The 17,058-nt window shown below is 46.8% G+C and overlaps 1 protein-coding gene across 2 annotated transcripts in view; it reads right to left on the bottom strand.

Moving 5' to 3' along the window:
- Positions 1-17,058, bottom strand: part of RIN3 (Ras and Rab interactor 3) — a 45,083-nt gene that overhangs the window by 21,738 nt on the left and 6,287 nt on the right. The window contains exons 1-2 of one of the 2 annotated variants that reach the window (XM_083167601.1): positions 15,765-15,891; positions 3,819-3,996 (exon numbers count right to left, since the gene is read on the bottom strand). In XM_083167601.1, the coding sequence (XP_083023727.1) occupies positions 3,819-3,996; positions 15,765-15,841 (255 nt within the window). In that variant the 5' untranslated portion in view covers positions 15,842-15,891. Of the gene's footprint in view, positions 1-3,818; positions 3,997-15,764; positions 15,892-17,058 lie in introns of those variants that run through there. The other variant, XM_083167602.1, reaches the window with a different exon arrangement.

The following is a 17,058-nucleotide window of genomic DNA, read 5'->3' as shown; positions in this document are numbered from 1 at the left end:
TCCATCGAACCCGATCGCATCTTGTGGTGCTAAAGTGCCCCCTTTGCGCTAGCTGGGCAGCGGGGGGTCACACACCGGTGGTGGCAGAATTGTTTAAACACTGGGCAGCCCTCTGATCAGAGGGCTGCCCAGTGTTTTAAACACTTTTGCCACCACCGCTGACTGACCCCCACCGCCCGCTAGCGCTACTTCTTGCGCTACATAACGCCACCCTCTGCCCTCCGTCTCCCACGCCGCCAGCGGCCCCTCCGGCCCCTTCTCCCCAACCCCAGGCCGCTGAGAAAGCATTCCCTCCGCCCCCCACCAGCGAATTGCATTCCTGCATCGCATGTGGTTAAAAACCACATGCAATCGCTCCTGCAATTCGATAAATATTATGTGCAACACATAAGATCTTGAGACCCGACATTCGATCGGCATGCCCGCGCATCGCGTCGAATGTCCCCTTAAAAATGCATACAATCATTCGATTTATTGGCCAGATGTGGTAGAAATCGATATCTCACAAGTGTATCTCACAAGTGTATGGGCAGCATAACTCTCTGCACATGTTACATCTGACGCACCTGCAGTGCAAAATAGTTTTGTCCATTAAAGAAGGAGTTTGCTTTTCCAAACCAAACCAAATTAGGCCCTAAATACAGAAAACACACAGTGCAAACCGAACCGATCCTGAATATCTGACATTACTAATGACCAGCTTTATTTCTCCTAAGTGTTTCAATCTCAACCAATGTGCCAGAGTACATCTGGGAAAGCCTGCTGGGGGTTGTAGTTCATCAACAGTTGCAAATCTCTGTATCTACTCCGCAAACCAACCTTAAGTAACTGATCAGTGCAAATACATCTGGAAAAGGGTGTAACGATGGGATTTACTGGTTCAGGAAAATGTCATAATGACATAATTATGCCTAAGATAACGCAGCTACATCTGGGACCTCAACACTGACACCCCCGCTCCTGTCCCCCCATTACATTTTCTGGCTGTAACTAAGGCTCTGCGGGAGAAGCCAGATGGGGAAGCCCAGGGGGTGATGTGTGTAGGGATGGACGATAGAAAGGGAATTGTTTTGCAATTGTGTCATATCGCTAATTTAACTCTACTCCGGGCATGTCCAAACTATGGCCCTCCAGCTGTTGTAAAACTACAAGTCCCATCATGCCTTGCCACTGTATGCACTGAGCGGTTGTCAGCCCAGTGATTTTCCCCATGATCGCTGTCCATACACGCTGGGCAAAATCACCCAGTGTGTATGGACCTTTGAAGAGAGATGACATTTCAGCCAACCAGCACCTAGCGGTACTTGTTTCCTAGCACGGCGCCCCCGATTTTGATCGAAATGCATCGCATCGCATGCAATATAGTGGCATGCGATGCAATTTTTAATTGTACAAGCACCCTGATGGGTGCTTACAATGTTCAATGCACCCTCATTGTCAACGCCACCCCCACTATCCACATCGGCGTGGAGTTGATTTTAGATAGTGTGTCGAGCGCAGAGAGCCCGGCGAGGGGACGCGGATTACTTTACATGTATTCCGCTATTTACATGTATTCCACTATCTAAAATCAACTCCACACCGACGTGGATAGTGGGGGTATGAAAAGGTCAGAGGACGCGTACTGCCGCCCCTTGCGCGCTCGCCACGCTTCGGGTTGGCATTGATAGTGGGGGTGGCGTTGACAATGGGGGTGCATTTAACATTGTAAGCACCCATCAAGGTGCTTGTACAATTAAAAATCGCATCGCTTCGCATCGCATGCCTTATCGCATCAGATCGCATACCACTATATAGGGTATGCGATGGTATCCGATGGGCGCCGTGCTAGGAAACAAGTACCCACCTAGCTACCATGTTACAAGTTGTGTTTAAATTTGACAGTTAAGCTGGCCATACATCAGAAAGATCGATCTTAAGATCGATTGCGCTCATGATTGTGTACAATTTCCCTTGAAATCCCCGGCAGTCCTTGGTGGTTTTTGGACACACAATCTACACACAATCCACCTTACAATCAGTCATACAATCCATCTGCTGTATGATTGTGTAGACAAGATGTGCACACAATCTGCATACAATCCATCTTACAATCAATTGAGATTGTATGATTGGGTACAATATCTTTCTGATGTATGGCCACCTTAAGAAACAGATTGGTTAGCAGTTTATCTCTCTTCACTTTATAAGTCTCTTTGGGTGCATACACACTGTACAATTTTTTTGACCAACTTTTTTTACCAATTTAGTTCATTTCAGCCACTGAATTAAATTGGTCAAAATATCTTTCAGTGCTTTTGCGACGAACGACAAATGATGATGTGCATACCCGCCAGTTGTTCATCAAGGTTGTTCGTCAATTATGCATGCAGCTCAATTTGGATATCTTTCAAAAAGAGCCTACATAAGGCCCATACACACATCTGAAAGTCGCTCAAAACAGCAGGTTTGAGGTGCTTTCAGCTCAAAGACGCCCAGTGTGTATGTCCCGGCTAGGGTGGCCAATCCCGGGATCGGGATCGGCGGGATCCCGGGATTTGGCCTCAAAAAGTGCGGGATTTCAATCCCGGGATTGGAATATCCAATCCCGGGATTTCGGGATTAGACTGCGCATGCGCAGTCAAATGCCAGGCAGCGTCTGAGCACTCGCTCAGACGCTGCCCGGCTCCCGAATCCTGACCTCTGCGTGCAGCCAGCGTAGCGTGACAGTAGAGGTCACGCTGCGCAGCCTTCTCCTGTGCCCGTCCCCTCTCGTCTCCTCAGCACGCGCGCCCACCCGCCTCCTTTCCAGCCTGCCCTGCCTCTTCGTTCCGGCCTGCCCTGCCTGCTAAGAAGGAGGTGCACGAGCCTGGAGGCACCGTGCACCTCCGAACCCACTCCCGGCCGGCCGCCCGCTAATGTAAGTAAATGTGCAGGTCGGCCGGTGTGGGGGTGGGTATCCACAAATATGCAGCACAGCACAGCGCCTCTGACTGAGCGGTCCAGTGAAAACTGGCATACCGCTCCGACTAGGGATGCCAATCCCGGGATCCCGGGAATCCCGGGATTGAGCATTTTTCAATCCCGGATCCCGGGATTGAAAAAATGCCCCGGGATTGGCAACCCTAGTCCCGGCGATGAGCGCTGCTGCGCGCTCCTGCAACATCGCCAGGAAAGCCAGTCATCTGCTATCATCGCTGTCCATAGTCGCCCAGTGTGTATGGACCTCTATTGTAGCTAGATCTTTCGTCTTTCATCTTTCGTCCAGGACACTGGGTTCAAGGGAAAAGTCTTTCTATGAAATTGGTCAAAAAAAATTGTACAGTGCGTATGCACATCTCCTAGGGCTGCATCAATTGGACAATGTTTAAACATGAGAGCAATTTGGAGAAGTGTGTTGAAATGCATCAATGAGAAATATACACTGATTGGATTCACACCATGATTTCACTTTGTTTTATGCACAAAACTATTACAAATATTATATAAAATCGTAGCCAAGCTACAGGTTTATAAGGAGTGTATAAAACAGATTTTTTTTTTTCTGTTTTTGTATAGACTTTGGCACCATCCCAACATTTCTCATTAATATTCCAAAATCCTTGTGGTCCAAAGTGTTTCGGATCTAGGAGACTCAGCCTGGACTAGCTGCAGAAACACACTGTACAGAGGAGACCAAGCAGGACAGCGACACCTAGTGGTTAAATAATGGAAGGTCTAAAAAATTGGAATGTGACCATTAAATTTGAATGCAGGATGCGTTATGCAGGGGATTGTTCGCTGGACGCATTAGGCACCTGGTAAATGAATCTATATGTATGATATACACAGTCACCTACCCCTGACGGCTCTCTGCTGAGTATTTCCACCACTTGCTTTGGAGCCATGCATAGCTGCAGCCATACCGGGCAGGTTTTGATGAGCCGGTCCAGGACACTAATGCCAGCCGTACAGGACTGACCATTCAGTACAGGATCCGATCGCAGCTGCGTCTCTGCGACACCAACATCTGTGGGACTGAGAGAGACAGACTTAACCTTTTGCAGTCCAAATTTTTTTTTTTTTTTCAATTCAAAAAGTCTGGTTTAAATTAATTGTCATTTTTTTATATTCACAAATGGTCTACATTGAATGCTGAACGATGTTAATGTTCTTATTTTAAAGTGGCTCACCACTGCATCTGCTACTAGCGCTAGGGCTGTTGAGGAGCCCGCAGTACTGTGCTGCGCCTGACAGGACGACTCTGGCGGCCATTTTGCATTTGTTCCATGAGGGGTTTATTAACAGGTTGCCTGAAAATAATCAGTTTTATCATATGTGATATGAATATAAATAAAACCAATACAGTGGCTGTGGGGAATCATCTGCCTGGAATGTATTACTCTGTACAGGAAGGGGAAGAAATTCCATCAGCTGCGGAACCTTTGTGGCGCCATATAAATAAACGATAATAATAATATTCAGCGGCTCCAATATTTTTAAATCGGGATGTTTCAGTGCTGTGTTCTGAGCAATCTGTCAGGTCCAGTGTTCTCAGATAAGGCACCAATAAGGGTATGAGGTAAGACTGGTGTACCTTATGCAGCCTGGTATCTGGAGCGTAAGGCCTGTACTGAGGTTCATGCTCTGATTCTATACTGGCACTTAAATACACAGCACAACACACAGCATGGTTATGTAGCTGCAGCATGTACATAGTACAATTATAATGTAGATAACAGATACTGAGAATCACACACAGCAGAGCACAATCATACATCGATATTATCCTCTGTAATGTGCTGGGTCCATACATAGAAACATAGAATTTGACGGCAGATAAGAACCATTTGGCCCATCTAGTCTGCCCCTTTTTTACCCTTCAGGTAATCTCAACCCTTTTTGATCCTTATTTCTTTGTAAGGATATTCATATGCCTATCCCAAGCATGTTTAAATTGTTCTATTGTCTTAGGGCCCTACATACGCAGAGATGTGTGCCAGAGATACATAACGGGAGATTCAGCACAAGAGATTTCACTCTTGTGGCTCATTTCAGACAATGAGCCACATACAGAGAGATTTGTGTCAGAGATTCAAATTGGGAGATTCAGCACGGGAGATTTCAAATCTGTCACGACTGTCACAGCCGCACATTTCATCAAACTGCACTGTGTATGTATATATATATATATATATATATATATATATATATATATATATATATATATATATATATATAATGTGGTATAGGGGTCCCCATCCCCATTCCTAAACATAGGCGTCTAGACCCCAGTAGGCGTCTAGACCTTTTCTCCGTCTCTTCCATGATGCCTTGGATGTGGCCCCAGTTATCCTGTGGAGGAGCATGGCTGCTTGCTGGTTAGAAAGAATAGGCACTTTCTTCTGCTCTGCACCCCACAATTTACATTTACACTTAACACTCAAAGGCATACATGCATAGATACATACATACAGAGAGGGACACATATACAGGCACATGATACAAAGAGAGACAGCCCATATACACAGACACATATTGAAGGGGACACACACACACACACAGCCTGTGGCGTAAGTTCGCCCATGTTGCCCGGAGGCAAGATAAATGTTGATGCCCCCCCCCCCACCCAATAGATAGATAGCTAACTAGAAAGGGAGAATGAGATAGGGGGAGCGAGGTAGAGAGGTAGAGAAATACAGTAGTGGAGGAGAATGAGAGTGATAGGGAATGAGAGAGAGAGAGAGAGAGAGAGAGAGAGAGAGAGAGAGAGAGAGAGAGATAATGTAAGAGACAGAGGGGGAGTCAGGGAAAGTGAGAAAATGAGCAGCCCTCACCTTAGCCTGGAGCCGCGGTGAAGGAAGCCACAGGAGTTTGGACCTGTCCTGCAGTGAGTGGCAAAACCCCCTGTGTCTCCAGCACTCTGTGCCTATCTGTTTGTGACTTCCCGCCAGCTACTGCCCGTCTGCCCGCCGCCCTGTTCTTGAACCGAAGCCAGGCTGCAGATTCACATTTTACTGGACAGCCGCTGGTATCAGCTGAGCTCTGCAGCGCCGGCGGCTGTCTATTACTGCCTGCGCTGCGAACCACAGCCGCTTGAGACCCAGTGGGGAAACTTGCTCCAAGAGCCAGCCGGCATTTGAAAGAGTGGATGTGCCCTTTCAGGGCTCAGTGCCCCGGCGCTGCGCAGGAATGCTTCCGGGCGGCAGCGGCTTCAGTGGGGCGGTGAGTGACAGCGGGGCTTCTTGTTGGCGGCGTCTTCAGTGACGGTCGCTCAGATGGCCCTGCTCATCCCCGCGCCACACATGTGGGAGATGAGCAGGAGCATCTCAGCGACTGCTCTGAATTGACAGACAGGTCCGTTCTGAATCTTGTGCAGATTCAGAACGGCGGGTGCGCGCATGTAAATCGCTGTGTGGGCTATATACACAGCGATTTACATGCATTTTCAGGCATTTTCTGAGCGATTTGTTAAAATCGCTCAGAAAATGCCTGAATATTGTGCTGTGTGTGGGGCCCTGATGGGAGGCTAATCCACTTATCCACTACCCTTTCTGTGAAGTAATTCTTTCTAACATTTCCCCTGAACATGCAGTACAACATATACGGAGAACAGAACCTTACACTGTAGAACAAGATTGGTAGTAGCGTGCTCGGCACACAACTGCAGAACAACACATACTGAGAAGGGAACCTCGCACTGTAGAACAAGACCAGTAGTACTGTGCTCTGCATACACATGCACAACATATACGGAGAACGGAACCTTGCACTTTAGAACAAGATCAGTAGCACTGTGCTCTGCCTTCACATGCACAACATATACTGAGAACAGAACCTTGAACTGTAGAGCAAGATTAGTAGTAATGTGTTCTGCATACACATGCACAACATATACTGAGAACGGAACCTCGCCCTGTAGAACAAGATCAGTAGTACTGTGCTCTGCCTACACATGCACAACAACATATACTGAGAACAAAACCTTGTATGTAGAACAAGATCAGTAGTGCTGTGCTCTGCATACACATGCAGTACAACATATACTGAGAACAGAACCTTGAACTGTAGAGCAAGATTAGTAGTAATGTGTTCTGCATACACATGCACAACATATACTGAGAACGGAACCTCGCCCTGTAGAACAAGATCAGTAGTACTGTGCTCTGCCTTCACATGCACAACAACATATACTGAGAACAAAACCTTGTATGTAGAACAAGATCAGTAGTGCTGTGCTCTGCATACACATGCAGTACAACATATACTGAGAACAGAACCTTGAACTGTAGAGCAAGATTAGTAGTAATGTGTTCTGCATACACATGCACAACATATACTGAGAACGGAACCTCCCATGTAGAACAAGATCAGTAGTACTGTGCTCTGCCTTCACAAGCACAACAACATATACTGAGAACAAACCCTCATATGTAAAACAAGATTAGTAGTAATGTGCTCTGCATACACATGCAGTACAACATATACTGAGAACAGAACCTCGCATGTAGAACAAGGTCAGCTGTACTGTGCTCTGCATACACATGCAGAACAACATATACTGAGAACAGAACCTTGCATGTAGAACAAGGTCAGCTGTACTGTGCTCTGCCTTCACATGCAGAACAACATATACTGAGAACTGGTACTACAATAACACAATGGTATCTGGAGGGCAGACAGTTACTAGTATACAGTAATGATTACCATGTAATACTTGTTGTGTACACTGATCACAGAAACATGTTACTCTCAGCCCCAGGAATAGGAGGCACGCCCTGCACTAACCCTTCACTCCTGCACGGATTTTCCTTCTCGCTAGTACAATAAACAGGGATCCCGAACACGCTGGAGACATGCCAGGATTTCCGCCTTAAGTTCAAGTGGTGACATCTCTCCAGGTTCTGCAATTACTGGGCACACATCCATCTTATCTGCATCCTGCCTGATCTTCCTACAGCCACAATGGAACATTCCGAGTCCTTCCTGGGGAACAAGACAAGCCTCATCTACTGATGTAGGATCAGGGGAAAGACATTTGGCCTCTTCCCGAACATTGTTATAGGTGGAGAACTCGCCACAATGTACGCACAAAACGGTTATGGTATATCGACATTCATCATGTCGATAGTGGTGATGTGTCGACATACCCCTAGTAGTCCTTTATCTGATCCTGACGGTCGCAGTGGTTCTAGAATGTATTGTGGTTCCCGGTGATCCGAAGAGTATGCCTGACCCTACCCTTCCCACCACAGCCCAATCCAAACCCTTCTGCCTGCAGTCTATCCTTCATGTCGACATTCTAAATGTTGACATCCTGAATGTTGCCAATGCAGCTAATGTCCACCAAATGACTAGTTACCTACTGAACAGCATCAGAACAAGCTCCAGAGTGTTGACATTTTAGAATACTGACAATCTAAATGTTAACGCTAAAATGTCAACAACAAAAAATGTTGACATTGACCATGTCGATAAGTTCAGAATGTTATTATTGACAATGTCAACAGTCTTAAAGTTGATATATGTAAATAGGGATAAATTACATTTAGGATTAGGGGTAGTTTTAGGCCAATCTCTGTAGACGGTGTGTCAGCGTCCACACTGTGAACGTCGACATATTATCTGTTGAACATTATGAACATGTCAACATTGACGTCAAAATAATGACAACATATTGTCCCACTCATTAGAACGATATTAAATATTGAAATCAGGCCTCATATAAAAAGGGGGTGATTCATGTTGGCCTGGTAAGCATCGAGTTTAAATGCTGCTGGGCGAGCGAACGCCACTGTCCAAATAAACGCTCTGTGAATGGATATGCCGGCTCACACGCACGCCAAGTGTACAGGGGAGAAATCATTCAACGGTCGCGACCATCAAATGATTTTACCCTAGTTTGCAAATAAAAGTCAATTTAAATGGACTTTTATTTGCCTCGGAAATGTCCGAGAACGGGCTGGTGCTGAGGTCATGTGACCTCAGCCGCCTGCCCCCTGTCCCCCCTCCTTCTCGCCCCCCTCTGTGCGAACACCTTGGCAACTGTGAAAGTCGCACAGCGGCCCTGCACATGCGTATATTCGCATATACAAATGCACAGAGCCGCACCACCGGTTCCTGTACCGAATTCGGCTCTGTACAAGCCAACCTGAATCACCCCTTATCTACCTGGACTGAGATCATGCTCCTGGGCTTCTGCTGCCCATACATATGTGAGATATCAAATGCAATCATTCAATTTTAGCCACATCTAACCGATAAATCGAACGATTGCATGCATTTTTAAGCTGACATTCGATGCGATGCGCAGGCACGCCGTCGAATGTTGCATCGATAGATATTATGAGCTGCACATAACATTTATCGAATTGCATGAGAAATAGCATGTGGTTTTTAACCACATGCGATTGCTCGAATGCAATGAGCGGCGGGTTCGGGGAGCGGGGCCGGGATGGGTACCGGAGCGGTGGCGGGGAGCCGGTACCATAATGCTGGGGACCAGAGGGACTCAGCAACAGCAGGGGAGGCATGGCGGTTGTGTAGTGTGGAGCTTTCAGGCGGCAGGACCCAGCAGCAGGTGAGAGAGAGTTCTCTCAGCCAATCAGCAGCTGCCTGAATGTGAGACACACCACCCCTCCAGCCCCCGATGTCCATCGCAGGATGGCATGCGACATCAGGTGCTTCACTGGGCACCACTTGATGCGATCAGATGCGATGGAACATCTCATTGCGATAATGCATCTGATCGCACATATGTATGGGCAGCATTAGATTTAAGGGAAACAGGGAGAGCAAAGATTTGTCCTGGTGTGGTGCACCAAAAAAAAAAAAAGAAATTGTATACATAAAATTTAACCTTTATTTATTTATATTTAGAAGCAAGCGAAAAAAAAAAAAAAAAAACACAGATAGACAGACACAAGACAAATAAAGTGTGTTAAAACTTAACACGTGCGGGCGTGTTGTGTGTGTTTCAAACCGTAAGTGTTCAGTATAGGTAGGTCAGACAGGCTCCATTGTTTCTCAATCTGGGAATTTATGGGATTCCCTTGAATAAGCACAGTTTTATTATATCGGCTAATAAAGCTCCACAATGTTGTGTGCTATAATTAAAGTAACAATTGGCAACAAAAATTACAAATTGTATCCAATGTATCAATCCCCAGATGGGTTACACTGCATTGGCTCTGTTATACTATAAATGTCCTCAAACCTGAGGATAGATTGTACATATTGGTCTCACACAGTATAAATTGAGTATGGGGTATTTATAATTAAATGTATTCCCTCTTATTGCATAAATCCTGCTTACAGGCAAAGATTGTGTGGTGGACCAGTGGGAGACAGATCTTCCGGTGTGTGGTCAGGTGCCTACAGCAGATATAAATTCTCTGCGTGCTGATATCCTCCTGCCACAACCAGTTAGTACTGTCCCCACGTGAATATATGTGGTTATAGTATATTAGTATATTATAGCATAAGATTTACTAATCAGTACAAAATTTTAAAATGTTAAATAAGACCTTGCATGGATAGAACCTTGCATGGATAGATTTACATTGTGGCACATACATTATAATTAGGTTATTTGACCAGGAGCAAATAACAACCAGATGTTAACAACCAATGCCACTGTATAGGTCGTTGGTACGACCTCATGTAGTGCTGTGTTCAGTTCTAGAGGCCATATATCCAGAAGGATATAAATACATTAGAGAGGGTGTGGCCTAACCATCAGATTCCACGGGAGCCAAGATTAAGGATATCCTTAACGAGATTAACAGGGTTCAGGACTATGCATGAAAAAGGTTGACATGGCTAAAGTGGAAAAGGTCAACACAAACATTAGGTCAACAATGGGAAAGTCGACATGTGTTTTTCATGTGTTTTTTTTTTTGCCGACGTGCTGACAGGTAGTATTACACGGAGGAGGGAGGATATAATAGTTTGCCGAGTGCAGAGAGCCATGCGAGGGCAAAAAAAAAAGCGAAAAACTCATGTCAACTTTTAGACTGTCGCCCTAATGCTTGTGTCGACCTTTGACCCCATCGACATTTTTCATGTGTCTACCTAAGCCCTGTCGACCTTCAGTGGTCGATCCAATGTGACCCAGGTCAGTGTATTATGACATAGGGCAGCATATGGCACCAGTGGGTGTTATGTAAGGGCTATTTCACACACTCCGGCTCCTGCCGGGCGGCGAAACCCCGCACGGGCAAGAAGCCGTGCCGCTCATAGCAGTTTACAATGGTAGGGATGGCCACAGCCCGGCAGCAGTCCCTTCCAGTGGTGGGATCCGGCTGCAAACGGGCGGCCGGACCGTGGCCATCCCGTGAGAATGGACACAATCATGCCGTTTATTAACTACTGTGTGCGGCACGGCCCTAGCTGCTGCTGCTTAATAGATTCTGCAGATGGGAATGTAATACAGATGTAATTTTCCAATGCTGTAACCACATTGGCGTCTTCTCATGTTCTCTATTGCACATATTTCCTTGGAAAAGGTTTATTCTGACCACCAAATACCAAGTGACAAACAGCACGGTCAGCAACAACGTGTACAGAAAGTGTATATACTCTATGGAGAGCCACACTATGCACAGCGTACCGTCACACAGGGGCACAGGGGCCAGTGTACCGTCACACAGGGGCACAGGGGGCAGCGTACCATCACACAGGGGGCACGGCGCACAGTCACACAGGGGGCACGGATGCACCGTCACACAGGGGGCACGGATGCACCGTCACACAGGGGGCACGGATGCACCGTCACACAGGGGGCACGGATGCACCGTCACACAGGGGGCACGGATGCACCGTCACACAGGGGGCACGGATGCACCGTCACACAGGGGGCACGGATGCACCGTCACACAGGGGGCACGGATGCACCGTCACACAGGGGGCACGGATGCACCGTCACACAGGGGGCACGGATGCACCGTCACACAGGGGGCACGGATGCACCGTCACACAGGGGGCACGGCGCACCGTCACACAGGGGGCACGGCGCACCGTCACACAGGGGGCACGGCGCACCGTCACACAGGGGGCACGGCGCACCGTCACTCAGAAGACACAGGGGACAGCATGCCACCAATCAGGGATGACAAAGTACCACAGCACATAAGGCACAGAGGGCAGGAGGACTGTCAAACAGAGGGCACTATGCCAGGCTCATATCGTGCTCACCACCACCAGTATATAACGGCATCTCCTAAACCTCAGAGGCACATACTGTACAATATGGGTCTGGTAATTAATGCCAGAACACAAGGTTCTGAGATAAAGTAACAGCGACAATAAAGTGTACATGCAGCCAACCCGGAGGGATACACCGGATGCCAGAAGGAAATCATTTCATCCCCATGTTTCACAACCTTTACTAAATGCTGCCTTCTGTGCTCTTAGACCAGGTGTATATATCATCGGACATAGCTGTATATAGGAAACATGGGGGGAGGTACTAAAGCTTCTAAAAATGAGACGTTGCTCATAGCAACCAAATCGTTTCTGTTTATCATTTCCTAGGATGCAACAGAGAAATGATAGTCAGGATCTGATTGGTTGCTATTGGCAATGTCACCTTAATTTTTAGAAGCTTTAGTAAATATACCCAGAGATATTTCCACCCCCCTTCACCCCCAAATCAGGTGGTTTTCGTGGGAATAAGCTGCAAATATTCACGGTTGGACCAAGTGCAGCAGCAGAGATCACCCAAAGGGGTTACTTACTAAGATGGGAGTTCTAGTTCACATGGGATGTTGCATGGGGCAACCAATCAGAATCTACTTCATATTTATTTTGCATCTTCTAGAACAGTGCACGCTTTCCAGGTCACACGGCAGGTGCACAGGTGCATTCATTATTGACTGACCCATTTTAAAAGATCCACAGGTGGAGCTAATTATTTCACTTGTGATTCTGTGAGGTGTCCTGCAAAACATGCACTGTGTGGGGTACTGAGGACCTGCGTTTTAGACGATAATAGAATCTGATTGGTTGCCTATAGCAACATCCTATGTGAAATAGAACTCCCATCTTAGTAAATTTCCTCTAATTAGTACAGAGGCTAGGCTTGGACTAGTGTCCAAGGGCGGATGTACTAAACTGAAAATGCGGTAAAAATCCTGTAATTGGGAGTTTTACCGCATTTCATATGCATCGCTCGCGGGGGGGGGGGGGTTACACAAGTTACCGCTGGTTTAACCCCATATAAGCCTATGCGCTTCTTTTCGTGAGTTAGTACATATACGATTAGTATGATTGCGATGTGGGGTGGGATGTACCGCAACTGCTTGGTACATCCCGCCCCAAATCATTAACATATGTCTCTGCCAATCACATTTCTGTTTCAGTGCCAGGTCCCTTTAAAAATAGTACACAGTAACCCAGCAAACATGAAAAATGCACCAGTTACAGGAAACGGAGGCTCTGCAGAACGTGACATGTGTGCATTTATGACGGAAATGGCTGCCCCCAAAATAGATTATTTAAGAAATAAAAGGAGGTAAAAACCACATGTAGCAGCAGCAGCAGCAGCAAGTGCTGTCCACTAGTTAAACTTACGGACACTCTAACCTCAAAAAAAAACAACAACCTTCATTTAACCCTTTGAGTGCCAAGTGAATTTGTCAGTATAGGTGTGAAAATTGGCAAGCAAAGATTTGTATTCACCATAATGACCTGTAATGTTACCTTATGTAGGAAAGAGAATCTTTTTATACACATTTTTTTTTTTGAATTTATATAACAAATGTGAGTGATATTCCGAAGGGGGGCGTGTCAACTGGCAAAGGGGGCGTGGCAACTCAGAGGCAGGGTGGATGGAGTGGGAATTGGCCGGCGGAGCTGTCACCCAGGAGCGGAGGCTGGGCTGCAGTTACTGCTGTGTGTCTAGCACCGAGCGGACCGACGCACCCCCGGCTTCCTGAGCTGGGGAGCATCAGGAGACCGGACTTGTCACCCATCTTCCCTTCACATATAACGTCCGAGTCCTGTTACCTGAGCCTGTCTGTACCGCTGCTTATGCTCGAATCAAATTCCAACCGCCACCTCCCAGCTCCCTGCACTGTGATTGGCCGCGGTGCAAGGTAAGCCTCGCTCTGCAGCCAGCCCCTCTTCTCCTGGCGCCACCTTCAGTAAAACCATCGCTTGTGATTGGCTGTTTACCACCGAAGGTCTGAACAGGAGCCTGAAGTCAAAAAACAGTACATTCGGTGAACGTTTATTTAGCCGGTACAGACCGTAACAAAACGGTACTGTACTGGCTAAAACGTTACAGTTGGAGGGTATTACACCTTGGTTATTTTCCTCTTAATACATGTATTTACCATGGCACCAGCCCCATTCCCACGATGCAATGAAAGTTATGGGTCAATACACAGTGTCAAAATCGAATAGAAAATGCAGGTAATGGTGCCCACACATGCACCGATCCCGGCGGTGCGATGCTATGTGACGGTGTGCGCGCTCCCTCGGCACCTCATCGCACAGTACAAAAAGTATGTGCTACACATACTTTTTGTACTAGCTTTTTATCGCATAGCATCGCATCGCATGCACAAGGCATACGATGCGATGCTATGTGTGCTAGTTAAGCACAGAATGCACGCCGGGATCGATGCGTCTGTGGGCACCTTAAGGCTATATAGTACAGATGGAATGCTCTTGCCTTGCCTTGCGATTCAATTAAATTCAGATCTAATTGGGATCGAATAACAAGGTAATCGCACCTGTACACCCCTTAACATTTACGCATGTTGACGTCTGAATGTAAAATGTACTTTGCATTTTAGCAAAGAACCAGGATAAAATGACAAATAGCTTTGTCAGGTCTTGACCAGTAAGGAAAATGGTGCAGATATTGGACAAAAAGCTCAAACGGCAAAGCACAGCAAATTGTATATTAGAGGTTGTTCATTGCAATCCTTAGTTTGTGAACCAGTGGTACACCTGTTCCAGCATACGGTCGTTAGGGCGATACAATTAAGGTTGACATACATTGTGTCGACCACTGAAGTTTGGCACGCCTAAGGTCGACAAATGCAAAAAAGTCGACACAGGCATGGTTTTTTTTGTAGCAGACATGCAGTATTTCATGCCCTACCATCCACTAGTGCGTGGAGGGAGAACATAATAGTGTGCTGAACATAGCGAGGCACCGCGCCAGAAGCATGGCGAGCGCATGTCGACATTCAGGACTATTTTGAGGATCTCTCACAGCAACGTTGGCAGTTAAAGGGTTAAATTTAACAATCTGATTAAACCATTAAAATGCATTCAAAATAGCAGGGCGCTAGGAGAAACTGGTCAAATACAAAAAAATGCAAGGGACGACCCAACTTTTACAGCAGTCCAGACATTGGCATGCCGCCCGGCGCAGTGGGATTACAGACAGAATGCCAGGGATTGCCCAGCCGATAATTCACGCAGGGCGTACAACGAGCCCTGCAGACAATTCGGTTCTGCCTGCTCTGCACATTTTGTGGTTCCATGAATATGACACTTACCCACAATTGCAGCGAACGGGGTTTTGTGTTTGCAATTGCACTTATAACACACTGACATTTACAGCAGGACAGCATGACACGAAACCCACACCACAACTACAGCAGCGATCGTGACAAGTGATTTGATCACAGGAGCTTGCAATCTAAAAGGAAATGCTAAATACAATAAAGGCAAATCAGCATAGAAAGGAGACTGGTGCAGCCGTACAGCTAGGTGCATGGGTGTAGAATGTATAGCAGGAGCTCATAACGCTGGGGATTAAATGCCCCCAGGTGCAGTAGTCACAGTACCTCTTCCAGCTCCTGGTGACTTGGCTGCAGGCACGGCCTGGAGAGCCCTTAACTCTTCCGTGCTTCTTGTCCGCCATAAACCAGCAGGTTCTCCTGGATCGGAGGCTGCCGGACGAGCTGGGATGTGTTCTGTGGTGAGGGCGGAACGGGTGTGTCCCAGAGTGAGAACATTCCTACAGTAGTGAGCTGTGAATTCCGCACTTATCTCTGAGACATTTACTGTACATACACGAGGGGGGTCTCCGCGTGCGTTCTATGGACACCTGTCCGCCCGGCACAAGCCCGGTGACACACAGCTGTACAAATCTCCGGGGCCACACAGACAGGAACAACAGGTGATTAATGCTGAATGGAGGCCATGTAGAGAGAGACCAACCCCAACAGGAGAAAGCGTACGTGCAATCTATTCATTTACAGTTCCTTATATAGCGCAGCAAAGTCCGATGCTCTTTAATGCAATGCCGACGTGACTGGTGTAGTAAAAGAGTAGTGGTTGCATGGTGCAGGCTATCAGCAGACGCTTTATTTATAAACTAGTTGAGGATCCTGTATCATAGGGAAGCTCTGGCCTATCTATGACAGAACGAGGCCTTCGCAGCAGTAGAGGGTCTGAAGACCCTTCCCACCAAGGAGCCTTATCGATCCAGGGGTCGGATATGTCAAGACCCCTCTCCTCTACTTTACGGGCCCTTTTCACCCAATTCTGACACATTGGGCCAAGACATCGGGTGAATCGTATGCAATAGGAGTGCATACAATGTATACAATGCATATTGCATACAATGCAATATTGCATACAATACAATTGCATACATACAATGCAATCAGAGCGCATAAGATGTATCGTATATTATCTCGCACCAATGTATGCGGACCTTTATCTTACGCCATCAATTTACGGGGAAAAAAGTAAGATTCTGTTGGGGGTTGTAGTGTGGGAATGGCTGGAAGGCTCAGACCGGCCGCTCACCGAGACCTGGACCTGTACATAGAGCAGTACAACTAATAATATACCCATACACCTATATTATTAATTACTAGTTGTATACTGTATATGGCGCACACATTCTGTAGCGCTTTACAGAGAACATTTGGCCATTCACATAAAGGTATATGGACATTAGTTCAACAAGCATTGGGTCGACACCATTAGGTCAACATGCAGGGTCAACATGGGTCTAGGTCGAAACAAGCATTAGGTCGACATGGGCTAGGCCGACAGTCCAAAGGTTGACATGGGGTTTTTTACTGTTTTTCTGAGCCGACATGTGCCAACAGGCGGTATTTCATGCCC

This window comes from Crinia signifera, chromosome 12 (genome assembly GCF_055691185.1).
Source record: "Crinia signifera chromosome 12, ASM5569118v1, whole genome shotgun sequence".
NCBI classification, from domain to species: Eukaryota; Metazoa; Chordata; class Amphibia; order Anura; family Myobatrachidae; genus Crinia; species Crinia signifera.
Note: the sequence above shows the minus strand (reverse complement) of the source record. Positions and strands in the feature narration are given on the sequence as shown.